We start from the raw sequence: 17,894 nt of genomic DNA on the forward strand, positions 1-17,894 counted from the left end.
TCCCCGTGTCTGCCCCCCTGTCCGGCCCGGTGACAAATCAATACATAATTAAATAAATAATAAAACAGACAAAGGAGTATTTTAATACTCTCTTGTTAAAGTAAAATCTGTCTGGCACAATATGGTATCCAGGTCATTATACTCTATACCAGGATGCTGGGCAGGACAGGTTTAAAAAAAAAAAAAAAAAAAAAAAAAAAAAAAAAAAAGTGTACATGCTCACATCTGTACCAAACTTTATGTGATTGATAATGGTCCCATCCCCAACACATCTACATGCCAAAATTCAGTTATAGTGATAGTGCCACCGACTGGCAACAGGAAATTAGCCCTGTGTGACACTCATGAAATTAAAAGAAATTTTCTTAGTTTGTTCCACACTTGTTGTACTGGGACATAACAGTTACTGGGTGCTCCTTTGCATCACATAGAGGATACAGGAAGTGACTTTCAAGTAAGACAATTCAGAGCATTTATTATTAACTCAATATCGTCTCAGAAGAACCTTGATGACATTGATGATGCCATGTTATGAAGGTTGTAAGTTTTCAGGTGACGCAGTGTCCGTGAGGTCAAAGCTCTATACTTCACCATCAAACAGGAAGTTGTTGTAACTTCACTGTACATGTTGGCAGCAGGAAGTAAGTCCTGTGTGACAAATCATTTGATTTACATGGTATTCTCATAGTGTGGTTGACACTTCACCTACTGCTACATAACATATTAGCAGGTGATGTCTAGCGCCACTTAGGGGAAACAGGAAGTGACGCCAGGCGATCCCACTGTCTTGGCGCGGATCACAGACTGTCTATCGGACATATCTGCATGGATGAAGGCTTGCCAACTTCAACTAAACCTCTCTATGACTGAACTCTTGATCATTCCAGCCAAGGTATCTATCCACCATAACGTCAAACTACAAACTGACTCCGCAACCATCACTCCAACCAAGGTGGGGAGAAACTCGGGTGTCATGATTGATGACCAGCTGTCCTTTTCAGACCATGTTGCTGCTGTCTCTCGGTCGTGCCGCTTTGCTCTATACAACATAATGAAAATCAGGCCATACCTCACTCAGTACGCCACCCAGCTTCTGGTACAGGCCATGGTTATCTCTCGCCTTGTCTACTGCAATGCCCTCCTAGCAGGTCTTCCAGCTTGTGCGGTGAAACCCTTACAAATGGTTCAGAACGCAGCAGCGCGTCTGGTTTTTGATCAGCCCAAAAGGACTCATGTCACTCCATTACTCAGTGACCTCCACTGGCTCCCCGTGGCCTCCAGAATCAAATTCAAGTCACTAATGCTTGCATACAGAGTGACTACTGGGTCTGCACCCATCTACCTAAACTCCATAATACAAACTTACGTTCCTTCTCGGCCGCTACGCGTCCCTCTCTAACTTCAAGAAGCTCTTGAAAACTCATCTCTTCCGAGAACACTTCCTCTTATAACACCTCTAACTCCTAACCTCCAACATGCACTTCCTGTGCTCTTCTTCTTCTTCTATCCCCTACAATGATCTTGTAGTGATTGCACTTTTTGTTTTGATTGCACTTTTTGCTAACTCTTACTTCCTTCCCTAGGTATTTACCCCATTGATGTGATATGTACTATGAGCTCTTACTAGTACTTATTGCTGCTCTTACTAGTATGTATTGTCAGTTGTAGATCTGTATTTGATGTTCTGTTGATGCTTGTATGTTGTTCCTCAAATGTAAGTCGCTTTGGATAAAAGCGTCTGCCAAATGAGTAAATGTAAATGTTTAAGTCCTCCGTGCAGTGTCCAAAGCGCTTCACGTGTGAGGGCCAGCACAATCAATTGCTTTATTTCATTACAGATCTAAACAATCAAATAGCCTACATTTTAAAGTTAATCAGTAAACTGTAGGCTAGATCAAACAATGAATGCATTTAAATAATTATTAGGCCTACTGTAGAAGATTGCAGTAGGATATCCTAAAAGTAAACTAAAAGGGAATTTTAGTTACGCTCCTGAAAATAGTACTAATCCCGTCCGCTCTCCCAGGCCCAGCCCGGTTAAACTATTCCTGGATTCTGCTCTTGCTCCTGTTCGGCTCAGCCTCCCACACTCTGGACTCTCAGCTACAGTTTCTCCCCTGCCCCTGATCTTTTGTTACAGTGTAAAGCAACTTTACAAAGAGCGTGCGAGTGAGAGGGCCCATTGGTTAGAAATTCAGAGCTTGTCAGTGACTACTGAATTGCCCCTAGCAAAATATTAATGTAAACATTTAAATATAAATATTGTCATCAGTGTCTAGTCAATGCATTTGCTATTCAAACGTTTAACAGTCTGCCACAAATTGGGGAGATAATGACATGACACCTCACGGCAACTTGGGGCAACTCCTGTCGCTCCACACCAGCGTTTCCGAGTTGATCTCCGTCTACATTAAAACGACTGAAAACGCACAGCTAGGACCCGTTCAGGTGCACTGGGCATGCGCGTGCCAGTGTAAACATGAACCAGATGGTCTATTCCGTAGTTACAGAAGATTTGGCAAAAGAATAAATAAATACAGACTAAGCATCAGACCAGGTTTTTTTTGTTGCATAGATCAATAACGAGCTGGGACTGTTACTGACTGTAACACGGGAGTGTGGTGTCAGAAAACAGACTGGGAGATGTTGCAAAGTAAACGGCAACGCATTAATTCGAAAACACAGTAGTGTGGATGGGGCCTTAGAGACAGCTTTGCTCTGTCTCTCTGCTACAGGATGCTTCCCTCTGAAGTGGCTGTGAGCTACACTATCAGAGGTGCTACTGTTAACATTTGTGTGAATTTGTGGAGCGTTTTTTCAGTTTTCTACCTCTGATGAAGAGCACTTGTCTCATCGAGTACAGTCCCAGATGGGCTCTGTGTCTGTCAGACAGTCATTAGATTTCAAATTTATTCTCGTAATATTACGACTTACCAAGTTATTCTGCAAATGTCAGAGGGATTTTAAATGTGCAGAAAGTTTTGAACATGAGCAGAAGACCTGCTGAAACAGGAGCTAATAAAGTGCAGGGTTTATAATTGAATTGAAATTAATCATTGAGGTGAAAAGGTACCACATGCACATTTAAAGACTTTACTTCAGTCATGCCTACATGTGTTGATTCAGCAGGGATGAAATTAAATGAGAAAAGTTTATCAACAGGAGGCGAGGGGGGTGAAAACATTAAAGAAGTCCTCAATGTTTCAAGAGCCTGGCAACGCCCCTGCAATCCAGTATATCAAGCGTGGACCACATCATGAAAATGTATATCAAATGGTGATTGTCACACAAGGCTTATTTCCTGTTGCCAGTAGATGGCGCAGTGACTATAACCCTAATTTGTATGAATGTGTCCTTAGGTGACGTGAACCAGCAGCTTCAGAGCATTGTTTGGAGAGGAACAGGCAGAGCAGAGGGAACGAATGTCTGCCGGCCAACAGACAGCTGAGCCGGAAGCAGCACAGCAGCTTTTGGACATATAAAGACCTGTAGTCTGTCTAGATTACGTCTAGGTCTCTCATAACTACGCCGTTTACCCGCAGGAGGAGCTCAGAATGAACTGCTTTTATAAAATATAATGAATAACGTTGATTTATCTTCACTGGTGCTTCTTAGCACCAAGCTTCCGTGTATTTCCAGTTCCACTGTTGTTGTTAGTATCAGTGGGCACCCAGAGCTCTGTGGGACTACTGCTCAGGGTTTAAAGCAAGATAATTGTGTTCGGGGGTTAACAAAGATGGAGGATAAGAGCGTAACTTTGTGTTGAAAAGTGGTGGGGACACAGGGACTGAGATAAGGGGTGCGATATACACTTAGCTCACGAGACATAAAGAAACACGATACTGGTTTCATAAGAAAAAAAACAGAAGATGATTGTACGCTGTACACTGTTGAAGAAACATTCAATGTGGAAACATATGATGGGAGGGTCTGTCTTTTGGCCTACCCCCAGAAAATTTTGAGTACCCTATTAAACACATTTCAAGTATTCTGGTGAAATTTTCTGCCACTACCTATAATCAGTGCTTGAAGTGTAAAAAAAAGGTGTTGGAACTTAGGGCTAAAAAATTCTCATCATTGGATATCAATTATCAGGATAAAAGTCATATCATTATTTCTTTCAAGTTTAAACGCTGATTTTTGCTCCTGTGTGAAAATTGGTCAGATGGTTAATTGTGGTTTTAAACTTTTCTTTATGGTCAAAACAAACACTTCATGCCAAACAGTGGATAACTTCCCAAATCTGAGGTAGAATATTCAAAACTATTATGATAAAAAAAATTTGTTCGTGATTCAAAGGTATTCAGTCAAACTTTTATTGAGAACATTTATGAAATATTTGTTCTATTATTATAATGTGTTTATTTTAGCCTGTTCATCTTATTAATGTAAATAATTTCAATGAAAATACATTTACCTACAACCATTATTTTTAATCATATATGTATTAGTGACCCCCACAGATGCATGATTTTACTGCTTCCATAGGAACTCAGACCCCTCTTAACCCTCTGTAACTAGAAACCTGCAGGACAATATGGACTACAGCTTGTGGAATATCAAACTGTAAAATCTGTAAAAATTAACACATATGTAATACAACATGTAGCCTATACCTGTATCGATAATTTTGTAAATATCCACTTTTTACAAATTAATGGAGACAAAAGTTAGTAGCCTACTGTAATAATACTTTCACACACAAATTACACAGAAAAGGAGTTGGCAGCAGTGACTGATTTGCATTATGCAAAACAATTTTTAAAAGTCTGAATGCATGGGTCAAAATATCTACCACTATCAATATTTGTACATCTTATCATCCAAGATGGCGCCGCAGACGGCCGCCTCGGGATTACGCTCCGTAGTGCTTTTTGTGTTTTTGTTAATTAACGCTGTTTGTTGCCGTCCCTCTCTGGTAACTTTTACCAGAGAAGAGCTCATAAACATTGGACTTTATACTGCTCATACTATTCCACCGCTCTTCATTGACCCTGGAACTTTCCTGGAGTTATTAGTAAGAGGAGCAGCAGCTCTGTTTGGGATCCTTCGGAAACGTTGCAGGGTAAAGCGCGCTGGTTAAACTGAGACAGCGGGGATTTCGCACTGCGCTCCCTTCAATCCACCTGGCGAATGTCTGCTCTGTGGCCAACAAAATGGACGAACTGCTGCCTCAACAGAACCAACTCGGACTTCTGCAGATCTGCTGCCCTCTGTTTCACTGAATCCTGGCTCACCGAGCTTATCCCGGACAGCGCACTTCACCTATCGGGATTTAATCTCATCCGCGCAGATCGTGAAAGGGAGCTCACGGGGAAAAACACCGGGAGGCAGACTCTGTTTCTATATAAACGAAGGTTGGTGCACAGATGTCACAGTGTTGAAGAAATCATGCAGCCCTCACTTAGAGACATTATTTATAAACTGTTAACCGTTTTATTCACCGCAGGAGTTTTCCTCGTTTGTTCTGGTCGCTGTTTATATTCCACCTCAGGCCTGTGTTAGTGAGGCGTTACAACACCTGGCCGACCAGATAACTAACGTGGAGAAAAAACATCCAGACTCCCTGCTCATTGTTCTTGGGGACTACAACAGAGCAAACCTCAGTCATGAACTCCCAAAGTACAGACAGCATATTAAGTGTCCCACCAGGGACACAAACACACTGGACCACTGCTGCACAACATCCTATCGCCTATCGCTCAGTTCCCCGTGCTGCCTTAGGACTCTCTGACCACTGTCTGGTTCATCTTATCCTGACACACCTGTTGTAAAGTCTGTGAAAAGATACACCAACGAGTCAAAGCTGGTGTTACAGGCCTGCTTTGACTGCACTGACTGGAGTGTTTTTGAAGCTGCAGCCACTGACCTGGACAAACTGACACTGTGACATCTTACATCAGTTTCTGTGAGGACATGTGTGCCGACTAAAGCCTTCCACACATACAACAACCAAAAACCCTGGTTCACAGCAAAACTCAGGCAGCTTTGTCAGACCAAGGAGGAGGCCTTCAGAAGTGGGGACAGAGTCTTGTACAACCAGGCCAGGAACACTCTGACTAAAGCTAAATAACAGCTTTGCAGCCAACGACCCTGCGTCAGTGTGGAGAAGCCTACGGACACTCACAAACTACAAGAGACCATCCCCCAACACTGCTGGTACTCAACGACTGGCAGACGAGCTGAATGGTTTTTACTGTAGGTTTGAAAAGCCCAGAGTCACACCTCTCCCCCACTCCAACACCATCTTCAGTCACATTCCCCCTCTGACTTCTCACCTGCACTCAAGATCTGTGAACAGGACGTGAGCCACTTCTTCCAAAGGCAGAAGATCAGAAAGGCTCCTGGCCCCGACGGTGTCTCACCATCGTGCCTGAAAATCTGTGCAGACCAGCTGGCCCCCATCTTCACTCAGATCTTCAACAGATCACTGTAGCTGTGTTAAGTTCCCTCCTGCTTCAAACGCTCCACAGTCATCCCGGTCCCAAAAAAACCCTCCATCTCTGGACTAAATGACTACAGGCCCGTCGCCCTGACATCTGTAGTCATGAAGTCCTTTGAAAGACTGGTGTTGGCCCACCTGAAGGACATTACAGGCCCCCTGTTGGACTCCCTGCAGTTTGCCTACAGGGCTAACAGGTCAGTGGATGATGCTGTCAACTTGGGTCTGCATCACATTCTGCAACACCTCGACTCTCCAGGGACATATGCAAGGATCCTGTTCGTGGACTTCATCTCGGCGTTTGACACCATCATCCTGGACATCCTCAGCACCAAACTCACCCAGCTCACTGTGCCAGCCTCCACCTGTCAGTGGATCACAAACTTCCTGACTGACAGGAGTCAGCAGGTGAGGCTGGGAAACATCACATCCAGCACCCGGACTATCAGCACTGGCGCCCCCCAGGGGTGTTTGCTCTCCCCACTGCTCTTCTCCCTCTACACCAACGACTGCACCTCAGGAGACCCATTTGTCAAACTCCTGAAGTTCGCTGACGACACAACGGTCATCGGCCTCATCCGGGACGTTGGCGAATCGGCCTACAGACGGGAGGTTGATCAGCTGGCTCTCCGGTGCGGTCAGAACAACCTGGAGCTTAACATGCTTAAAACTGTGGAGATGATCGTGGACTTCAGGAGGAGCCCCCCCACTCTGCCCCCCCATCACCATACTCAACAGTCCTGTGTCTGCTGTGGAATCCTTCAGGTTTCTGGGTTCCACTATATCCCAGGACGTGAAGTGGGAGCCCAACACAGACACCATCATCAAGAAGGCCCAGCAGAGGATGACCAAAAAACACCATAGTTATCTCATTGCATTTTTCATATAGAGCTGGTCTAGACAGTACACTTCTCTCTCCTTCAGTGACTTTCTGCAGGTGTTTCTAGCTCTGGAGCTGTGGAGTCTGGATCTGTGGTTGCAGGTCACCTGCTGCTCTCATGTTCCTGCTCAACACCCTCTGCTACAATTACTGTATTGTTACTAGTCCTTTTGTTATCATTAACATTACGATTATTATCATAAACATAACTACAAATCTGTACCATTATCCATTCAGACTTTAGCAACATTACCTTTACTGTCTGTATATTGTGTAGGCTGCCCCCCATTCCTCTTTATGGCTACATCTCTTTCTCTCTCCCTCCTTCACCCCCCAACCGGTCGAGGCAGATGGCCGCCCACCCTGAGCCATGGTTCTGCTTGAGGTTTCTGCCTCTTAAAAGGAAGTTTTTCCTTGCCTCTGTCACCTAGTGCTGCTTTTGGTGGGAACTGTTGGGTTTCTGTAAATAACATCACAGAGTGCTTCGTGGAAACACTCATTTATGCTGAAAAAAAGATGTGAAAAACATGGATGCAAATCTTGGTAGGTAGCCTACATCATCTGTTCTGCCAAATAATACATCCACCTCTTAAGGTCCTTTTCAAACACTGATCAAACGCGGTCATCACCACATATTTTTGCTGAATCTCAAGAAATGCTAGTTATCACCATTGATTAACCCCACAAAGAATATTATAGCGTTTAAAAGCACTATTTGTAGGGGAATGCCATTCTCGGCAGGCAAGCAAAATTTGGTGCCATCTGCCTCGGCAGCTTTTGTATAGCCATTTGCTTCACTACAATTCCATCCATAAGTAACACAATGACAGAATGTATGACTGTTTTGGTCATGGGTTTCATATATTTGTCACAAAACATCTAAAAGCAAAAAGCCTGGGACAAAATCCTATCAAATGGAGATCTGTGGTCTAATTCGTGTCAGTTAAGGGGGTCTTGATGTGAAAAAAAGAACCACTGCTGTGAACAACTAAAGATCTGGGTAAACCACAAAAAAGAATGACTGCCATGCAACTTAGGCAAGAGAATAAATATACTTTGTACTGCATGCTTTGTCCTGTTAGTATGTCTATATGCTGCACCAAGTTTCATCTCCCATTGTTTTGAATGAAGCTGGTTGTACTGATTTCATTTCACCTTTATTTGTGGTGAAAAAGTACAATCTCAATAAATATTCAACGCTTTAATAATTTCAGAACGAAGTATGCTATCATTTCACATCAAAATATGCTATAACTTTATTGAAATGTAGTATTCCTAAGTGGGATTTTATAGAACACAGAATGTTTCTGCTTTTCATATGCTTTTACAAAGCTTTCTTTGCTTCAAACTTCAGTAGTAGCCTAATACAAGACTGCATACTACAGACACTATTTCAGGGAAAAAGTATTCAATAGTAAACTATGTACACTTGTACAGAAAGGTTTAGATGTAGTAGAGTCCAGTGGGCCAGCAGAAGTAGCTCAGAAAGCAGTGCTGCAGGCTGTCAGTCCAGTAGCAGCTCAGACAGGAGGAGGCCAAGGTGCTGCTGAGAAAATGGGGAAACAGAAAGGCTCAGTAATTTATTGTAGGAAATCCTCTTCACGCCAATCCATAATCATATGACAGTAAACCATGATGTCACTGCACTGTGTTTGTCACTAAAATAATGATCATCCTGCACTGATCAGTCAAACTAGCCTAGCCTACTTATTTTATCACTATATACCTAAACGTAACCTGATCCATCAGACAGCGGTAAATGGAGGCTATATAAGAGATTGGTATGCTAGCTCCAGTTGTAATGGGAATAACCAATTATTGTGAAAATCATAAAATCTCTCCAGGTGAACTAAATGATTTAATACGAGCTTGTTACGTGTAACGTGGGCTAACGTAAAGTTAGCAAACTGCACAGCAGACTTACCTTGGAGGTGACAAGGATGAACCCGATCCTGAATCACAAGTGTTGAGTTAAAAGAAGATTCTCCACTTTATTTTTCCACTGTTGGTTGAAACAAGGCTACAGTCCTTTTCCTTGTTGTCTCTACAGATGAGGATGATGCTATCTAGTGCCGTGAATATCCTGTCAATTCATGGGAGAGAATGTTGCTGTTCCCACCTGCTGGTGTAGCTGGTAAATTGCTCTCAAATTTACACATCTCTGTTTACACATCTCAGCGGGACAGAGTGGACAAAATTCTACAAATGTATAAAAAGGAATTTACAAATGTCACGTGACCTGCAAATTGACAAGAAGCGATCCGCAAATGTGTAAAAACATTTTTGTGTGTAGAAATGGATCCACAAATGTGTAAATAACACTTTGTATGTGAAATAAAAAGACCAAGTCCAATTAAATCTTCCATAACAGATAACAGTCTATGAGCAGTTTATGCTATCCAAAGGAAATAAAGCTAATCCTAATACTTCAGGAGCTAACGCTAGCCACTATTAACATTACCTATGTAGAACGACAAATAACCTAACTTACACACGTGTAACATTCTGTAATTTGTGTGATTTAGATGTACAATATTGACAGCGGTAGATATTTTGACGGAGAGAATGCATCGCGTTATGTGCTGTGGGGGACGTAATAAAACAGTTTATTTATGGTTATTTCCTGTCCTGACCAGCCTGACAGTGGATGTCTGCAGTTGGACCTCTCTCAAATTGATGCCACTTACAGTATCTCACAAAAGTGAGTACATCCTTTATATTTTTGTAAATATTTGATTGTATATATCTTTTCATGTTACAACACTGAAGAAATGACACTTTGCTACAATGAAAATCACATTTTTGACATCTCCTCCTAGACCGTAGCCCCGATTGCCACCAAATTTTCAGTGGATCATCATTGGATCAAGCCTATTAAAAGTTGTATAAAGCATGTCGATATCTCAATTACTTTTCAAGATATGGACCAATAAACTTCCAAAGGGGCGTGGCTCTGGACATAAATGACCACAAATCAGCAACCGTAGGGCCGATCATCACAAAACTCACAGGATATGTTCAGATAGGTGCCCCAGATATACCTGGACAGTTTGATGTCCCTAGGGGCCACTACAAGCGCAAGAAAGGTGCTTAGCATTACACAAATTACACTATAAATCCCATATTCATTCTCCAGTCAACACAAATCTCTCAGGATGTGTCCTCATAAGTAAATGAAACATGCCCTGAAAGTTTCATTTAAATTGAACACCAGGGAGCGCTATAAATGCAAACAAACTGCAGGTGATAAAACACAAATCAGGCTACAAAATACAAATTGTTTGTCCAATCAACACAAAAAACTTCAAAGATATGTCTACATAAGGACCTCACACATACACTGAAAGTCTCATTCAAATTGACCACTAGGAGGCGCTATAAATGCATAATAACTGGATGTGGAATTACACAAATGAAGCTATAGATCAGAAAATGCTTGTCCAATCATTATAAAACTTGCAGGATATGTTTCAGTACAATGTTAAACCACATGTATGATATTATTTTGAAGTCGCTACTGCGAAAAAAGGTTTGAACCCGCAAATCGCCGCTTGCGGCTATTTACGAATTGGCACTATATAAATAAAATGAAACGGCGTTATTTCTTCCTGTATATACCTGGTTGGTCCTTGGTTCAATAAACACTCTGTTGCTGCAGCAGAAAAGTTCATTAAAAGATGTCCATTTGATTTAGGGTTGGACCGATAGACGAACTCTTGTTTTCCACACTGTGACAACTTTCTTTCCTGAAAACAGATTTAGCCTGCCGGACGAGTTACTCTGTATATCCTCTTTTTACCTCCTTTTCATTGCGTTACCAACTAGGGGCGTGACAAGATCTTGTGTCACATGGGGTTATAATAAAGATCAGCTTTGTGTGATTAGAAAGAGCAAAGGAGCACAAATGCTTGTTAACAGGAAGAGAAAGGCGCTTCTGGTGTGAACAGCCAGCCTAGGGGAGGACGGGAGGAGGTGAAATGCTGTCCTGGGCCAAGAATTACACATTGGCCACATACAGGGGTGGCTAATTCAAGTTAAGCACACTTAATGAACATTTCCAACACAATACTGTTTTCTAAGAAATACTGGATGTACTGATAAAGTGCAAGCCCTGCTGAGGTGATAATGTTTACTAAATAACTATCGGAAGATTTTAATCTTAATTATCAATATAGGCCTTAAAGATCAGTCTGGCTATATTAAATAACACTTCCTAATTACAACTTCCACTAATAACCAGATTAACCCCCAATAGCCACCGAGCACACCGGTTTGATCAGATCACAGTGTTTTATCTCAAATTTACCTTTTTATATTCATATATGCAAGTTTACATTTGCACCCTTTAATATGCTTGATTGAGAAAACATGGTTTAATGTGGTAGGCTATATAAAGGCAAAAACAAAAGTTTAAAAAAAAGGCTAAAATAGCTCAAGATGATAAGAAAACTCAAGTCAGGTACCATCACTGTCGCATTTTAAGCAAATACATGATTTTAAGTTTTGCAAACTTTATTGATTTTCATTATGTAAAGCTTGTATTTAAATCTATAAATGGACTTGCTCCTCAGCCTCTATGTAAGTACATTAAGAGACTACAGAGTAGCAGCAGATCCACCAGAGCAGCTACAAATGGCAATTGTAAAGTTTCATTATGCAAAACTTCTTTTGCTCGTCCTTTTCTGTGAAAGGAGCAAAGTCTTGGAACTTGCTACCTAAACACTTAAAAGAGAGGCTAAGTCCTGGTTAGTTCAGCAACAAACGTGTACTCACATCTAGTTTACTGTAGTTAGCATTATATGTTTTTATTGTATTTTGATTTACGCATTTCATCTTGTGTTATATTGTAATGTCATCATATTGTATTTTCTTTTTTTTCCCCCATTTGTTTTATTTCTTTAAAAGCCCTTCTAGGGAAAGGTGTTGCAAATTAGCAATTGCTAAAAACACTAAGGTACACACAGTGTATGGTGTGTAGTATTGCTGTTTTCAGTTTATCTTTGTTAGATGTATCGGTACAGCAAATAAAAAATATTAAAACTCCTAAAAGGGTTTTAAACATATTGACCTCACCTCCAGACTGGTCCGTCTCCACCTCACATGTCCCATGAGCTCCATTCCTCAGACCCATTCCGTTGAGCCTCTTTATCTCACACATGGGTTCGATTACAGCCAAAACCGTTGCCTCTGTGGGGGTCTCAACCAGTGCCTGTGTGTCTTCTCTTGCTGACAAGTCTGTCACCTGGATCACATCCAGGTTGTCAAACACGCTGTTCTGGAGGTCATGGCTGCCGATGTCATCCTCAGAGTGGCATGTGCTGCAAGCGGAGTCCTCTGCCAGCATGGCAGCTTCATCACCTTTCAATTTCATGTTTATCAAAGGAGTACTTTGTGCTGCTTGGTGTGATGGTGTTGGCCAATGGCCTCTCTGTGCATTGTTTGCCTGATGAACACTGGGACTGATTTCAACAGGCTCCCATACTGAAACAGACGAGCATCCATTAGGCATCCCTTGTTCTTCTTTCTCTGTTGCCTCTCTAGAATCACAGCCTATCTGAGAGGGGCTTATCAGTAGATGGTGGTGCTGCTGTGCTGCTGGGATTGGCTTCTGTTGGGAGCATAGTCTGCCACTACCCAGTGGTGTGCTGCTACTACAGCTAGGCCGGCTGCTGTCTGTGACCTGCCAGCTGGTGACACCAAGGACCTCCTGGGTGGCCGCCGAGATGACCTCAGTAATGAGTCCAGCTGCCAGAAGCTCAAGATCCTGCTCCTCTCCACTGCCACCGTGTATCTGGATAACCTCTGGACTCACTGATCTGTTGGTGGAGTCTTGGATCTTTGTCAGGGCTGTGGAGGCCGGGGAGGTAGGTGTGCTGGTTAGAATGTCTTGGTGGAAATCCTGTGCTGAAGGGGGTGTCTCTAGAGAATCAGCCTCTGGTGGCATCACCCTCTGCACTTTGGCTGGGGTGACTGCACACATAACCATCTCATCTTGTGTATTAACAACACTGTGGTGCTTTGCAACTTCGCCCTCTGGTTCAGGCCTCTCTTCCTCAGCAAGGTGTGTAGTTGTGGGGGAGCAGGTGACTTTGCCAGACTGGCAGGGCAAGACGACCCCTTCTACTATGGCTTCTAAAGCAGAGGATAGATCTTTGACTTGGCATTTCTCCAGCTCTGTCACCACTGCAGGGTCTTTATGGTCATTTGAGGATACCTGCAGGCTGTCTTCTTTGCCAGGGGATGTTAGACTCAAGACTGAGGATTTATGGACTTCCTCTAGTATTATTCTGCCAATATGATGGGCAGCTTCATCAGAACTGTGTTCCAGTGAAGGTACCGCTGGACACTCCGTGTCCTGGACATGGACCTGGGAAATATTTTCATGTTCTGTTCTCTGGTTTGTGACCTTTGGAGGTCTGTGGGTGGGGCTTTCTGTGTCATTTGTGGGGGAAACAGTGCCTTTCTCAACTAAACCGTTGCTACCCTCTGCTGGAGATGTTCTTAGGGCCATAGCGGTTGTAGCCCCTTCTGGGCCGTCATGACTGATGAGTCGCTCTTTCTTCCGTGAGATGTACCACCACCAGCCGATCAGTGCGAGAACTCCGGGCAGAGTGTAGGGCACAACAGAGCGAAACCTCAGTGGCATTTCCTCAGGACACTAACAGCTACACCTGAACATTACAAGAGACACACATAGATTTGTATTAGTTGAGGGATGTTTCACATTGAATACAATTCATAGTAAAACTGATCTAGATGATATTAAGGTGATTTTAACTAACTCACTATCAGAACTAAGATGACGTAAAAACAGTCTCTAGAATCTGCACTCCACTGCAGTTTTTCCCCATTCATTGATTTATTTGTGGCAACAACACAATATCAGCGCTGACCGCCACAAACTATATACTATTAATTATAAAATCATAATTCATTGCTGAAAATCATTAAGACAACCCCTTTCATCTCAAAGTCAAATATACACCTCAAAGAATGTTACAGACACTGGAACAGCCCTCTGCATACTCAATTCCTGGTCTACTGCCTAACACAAGGTGGCTCCCTGTCCAAGTTTAATAAAAGGCCATTTGCACATGCCTTTCCTTAACAGACTGGCCAGACCACCAAGAGGAATGCATCACATGGGCTGGATTGACTCAATCACATCCTGCCATGCTTCCAGATACGTCTTTCATTGGCAGCTGCTCTTAGGTCTGTGTGTGTGTGTGTGTGTGTGTGTGTGTGTGTGTGTGTGTGTGTGTGTGTGTGTGTGTGTGTGTGTTGGGGGGGGGAGGGGACTTTTGACCTATGAGTGCTGGCACTCCCACCTGCTATACATAATCAGCGGCAGAGTCCTGGCATCCACTTTAAACAGTAACAGAAAGAGCGGTCTTATAGTAAGAGTTAGTTATAACAATAACACAGTTAATGTGTTAATAAGAGCTCACACTGACCTACATTCATATAAAGTGACTCTGTTTAGAAGACTCCCATTACTTTCATTGCTTAGCGGTCTGAAATACATTTCTGAAAACTCCTCCATGAATTCTATGCCCAGCAGGGACACTTCTCTAATGGTGCTTTTAGACCAAAAGCGAACTGGGCGCGGTGTCTATGCAAAGACGTGGAGACCCGCAATTTCCTATCGGGCGGTGCGGAGGGAGCGCTGCCAGTGACGTGTTCTGTTTTACTAAAGTTATTGTAATAATTTTCAATAGTCTTGTTTACATTACTTGTGGCGTGGATTGTGTGGGGGCTGCTGGAGTGCTAGTGTACCATGAATCCGTCCCTGCTTCAAAAACTACACAACCACCAAGTTTTTTGTGATGAGTGATCAGTAGGGGTGTGACGAGATCTCGCACGCTGTCAAGGCACACATTAATTTTCTCACGCAGTGAAATACCAACTGATAAGATTGACTCCAAAGCTCCGCCAAGCTGATTGACATACCGGCGTACGCTGTGGTGGTAATCAGCTGGACCCGCTCAAGCTGTGAGTCCAGACAGATGTGACGAATGGTAACGTCGCTGGTAGAGCTTTGCAACATAAACATCTAAAAACTGAAGGGCAACTGTGCTCTGTTTGGAACTGTGAGCTGAACTTTATCAGAGCTGCTGAAGTTAACGTGTGGATTTGTTTGTTCCGACCAGCGGATCAATAATGTAATGCACAGCAGAGTAAAGGGCAGTTAGACATCTCATTAAATGACGACATTAGTCTGATAATATGATTTTTTTTCTCGACATTTCAGAAAACAGATATGTTGTAGAGATTCTAAATGTGCAGAGTTTTGAACATGAGCAGAAAATCTGCTGAAACACAGGAGCTATTCGAGTCCAGGAGTTTCTAACTGAAGAAAAATTTAATCATTTTATCATTGAGGTGAAAAGGTGCCATAATTCATTTAAAGAAGTTACTTCCCCAAACCAAGACACATAGAAGAAGGCAAACTAAATCATGACTTAGTCATTCTGTGTTGCTTTCATCCCTGCTGAGAGCTGCACTGACTTGTATTCTGTTATAGTTAGGTTATAGATTTTGAGTCATCAGCTGCCACCTGAATTTTGTGTTTCTCTTTATCTTTCTGATAAAAAAAAATTAACAGGTATTAAAATCTCGTCTCGATCTCGTGAACCCAATCTCGAATCTCGTCAGTTAAGTGTCTCATCACACCCCAAGTGATCAGTGTTTGAAAAGCTGTTTTCAATGTCAGTGTGAACCTTCACGTTTGCATACAGAGATGTTTGCCACATTGGTAGTTTGCTAAAAGCTATGACGCTCACCGTCACTTCCTGATGCTTGTTCTCTATGAATCGGTCAAACAAACACTCAATATGCACACGTGACGCATTCTTTGAAGGAGTTAACGCTGCTCTTATAGTGGCACCTTTCACATAGATGTCCTTTGAAGAATGAGGAGTGGGAAGTAGCAATTGCGCATTGATATTAATGATCGAGTGAAATGTTTGTAGGGGTGATCATAATACTTTGTTGACAACCAGGGAAGAGCCTGCGCTTGTAGGCCGGTCTTCTCACTCTGTGCTCTGTCTCTTCCAGAGCTGCAGCGTAAGACACACCCACTCTGCCTGCAGGGAGGGGGAGCTCTGCTGTCACAGCAGCTCCTATTAAAACACTGCCATTCTTAAAGTATCGATACCAATAAAAGGCAGTATTGTCCATCCATCCATCCATCGTCAACCGCTTATCCTGCGTACAGGGTCGTGGGAGGCAGTATTGTATCGTTTTTAAAGGCAGGGTATTGCGATACCTTTCTAATATCAGTATAACGTGCAACATTAGGGATGTGTATTTGATTTCGATTGAAGGCCACAAGTTGACTCAAAAATCTATTGAAAACAATTTCCGATTCAGAATTGATTCTGGATTCAGAATATAGGGGTGCTAATGTCTGGAGTAAGTAAATTGATTTTCATTTTGCTGGGGGGGTAATGTTACTACAGGTATCAACTATTTTGATAGTAATTTTTCATGTAAAAACATTTCATGGATCCAGCTTGACAAATATGAAGATTTGCTACTTTCCTTTTTAATAATTTTAATTTACTGTTAAAGAGGTGGTATTATGCTTTTTGGCTTTTCCCCTCTCCTTTATTGAGTTATTTTTCTTTTTTGTGCATGTAACAGGTTTGCAAAGTGAAAAAGCCCAAAGTCCAGCCCAAAGGGAGTTCCCATCTCCCACAGAAAGCTCTGCTCTGAACCGCTTGAAAACAGCTCGTTTGTAGTCCAGCCTTTACTTCCTTTACTTATGACGTCACAATGAAAACGCGTCATAAAGCTTGCCAAGCGGCTAGCGGGGTCAGGCACGCCCTCAAACCAAGCTAGTCTGAGCGGAGGCCCTTTGGCTCGACTCGCCTTTGTTTGGTTTTCCATTGTAGAAATGTTGCACCTGTACCTGCTTCCAGGTACTTTTTTTGTATCACCTCACCTCCCTCGAGGTTCCAAGCGAGCTGAGGGATACTAAAATGTAACGTGAAAACAGACAGACTGCTGATTGGTCAGAGAGAATATTCACTATTCACTGCATCATCATTGCTGCGCCAGACAGAGGCCAGCAACAGAAAGTTTTATATTTTACAGTTTTCGTATGGAATTTCATCACTAAATCCACTTCTGAGAAGTTTTGAGGTGAGAAATCAGCTGTGTAGATTTCAATATTTCTATATTATATGTACAGTTTATTATAATATAGACAGTTTTACGAGAAGTGATGGCGGAACAAAATGTGCTTGAATATTTTCGGAGTTGAAGAGCGCGGAGGGGGAAGCCTGTGTGTGGCGTCGCTATGACGACCAGCTACGTACTATCTCTGGGTACTGTCTGCAATGGAAAACGGAGCAGGGCCGAGTAGAGTCCAGTCTATCGATTTGCGCTATGGTAGCATTTTTCGGCAAGGCAGCATAGATCGTCAGAACACCGGCAACAGTTCAGCGTTCAGTCCTGATGGTAAGATGTGGAACAATGATGTTGTGGACTCGAGAGTAACTTATACCATCTGCTAGGTTACGGTCGCAGTCTGAAGCGGCTTTGATTTGGATCACACTACCTTGTTTC

At 42.7% G+C, this 17,894-nt stretch overlaps 1 protein-coding gene across 1 annotated transcript in view; it reads right to left on the reverse strand.

Annotated features, from left to right (window-relative positions):
• The window catches only part of akap1b (A kinase (PRKA) anchor protein 1b), a 69,221-nt gene that overhangs the window by 42,152 nt on the left and 9,175 nt on the right, over positions 1-17,894 (reverse strand). Inside the window, exon 2 of the mRNA XM_046074370.1 lies at positions 12,396-13,993. Coding sequence (XP_045930326.1) covers positions 12,396-13,968 — 1,573 coding nt within the window. The 5' untranslated portion in view covers positions 13,969-13,993. The remainder of the gene's footprint in view (positions 1-12,395; positions 13,994-17,894) is intronic.

The sequence above is a fragment of the Micropterus dolomieu genome, linkage group LG17 (assembly GCF_021292245.1).
Source record: "Micropterus dolomieu isolate WLL.071019.BEF.003 ecotype Adirondacks linkage group LG17, ASM2129224v1, whole genome shotgun sequence".
Taxonomy (NCBI): domain Eukaryota; kingdom Metazoa; phylum Chordata; class Actinopteri; order Centrarchiformes; family Centrarchidae; genus Micropterus; species Micropterus dolomieu.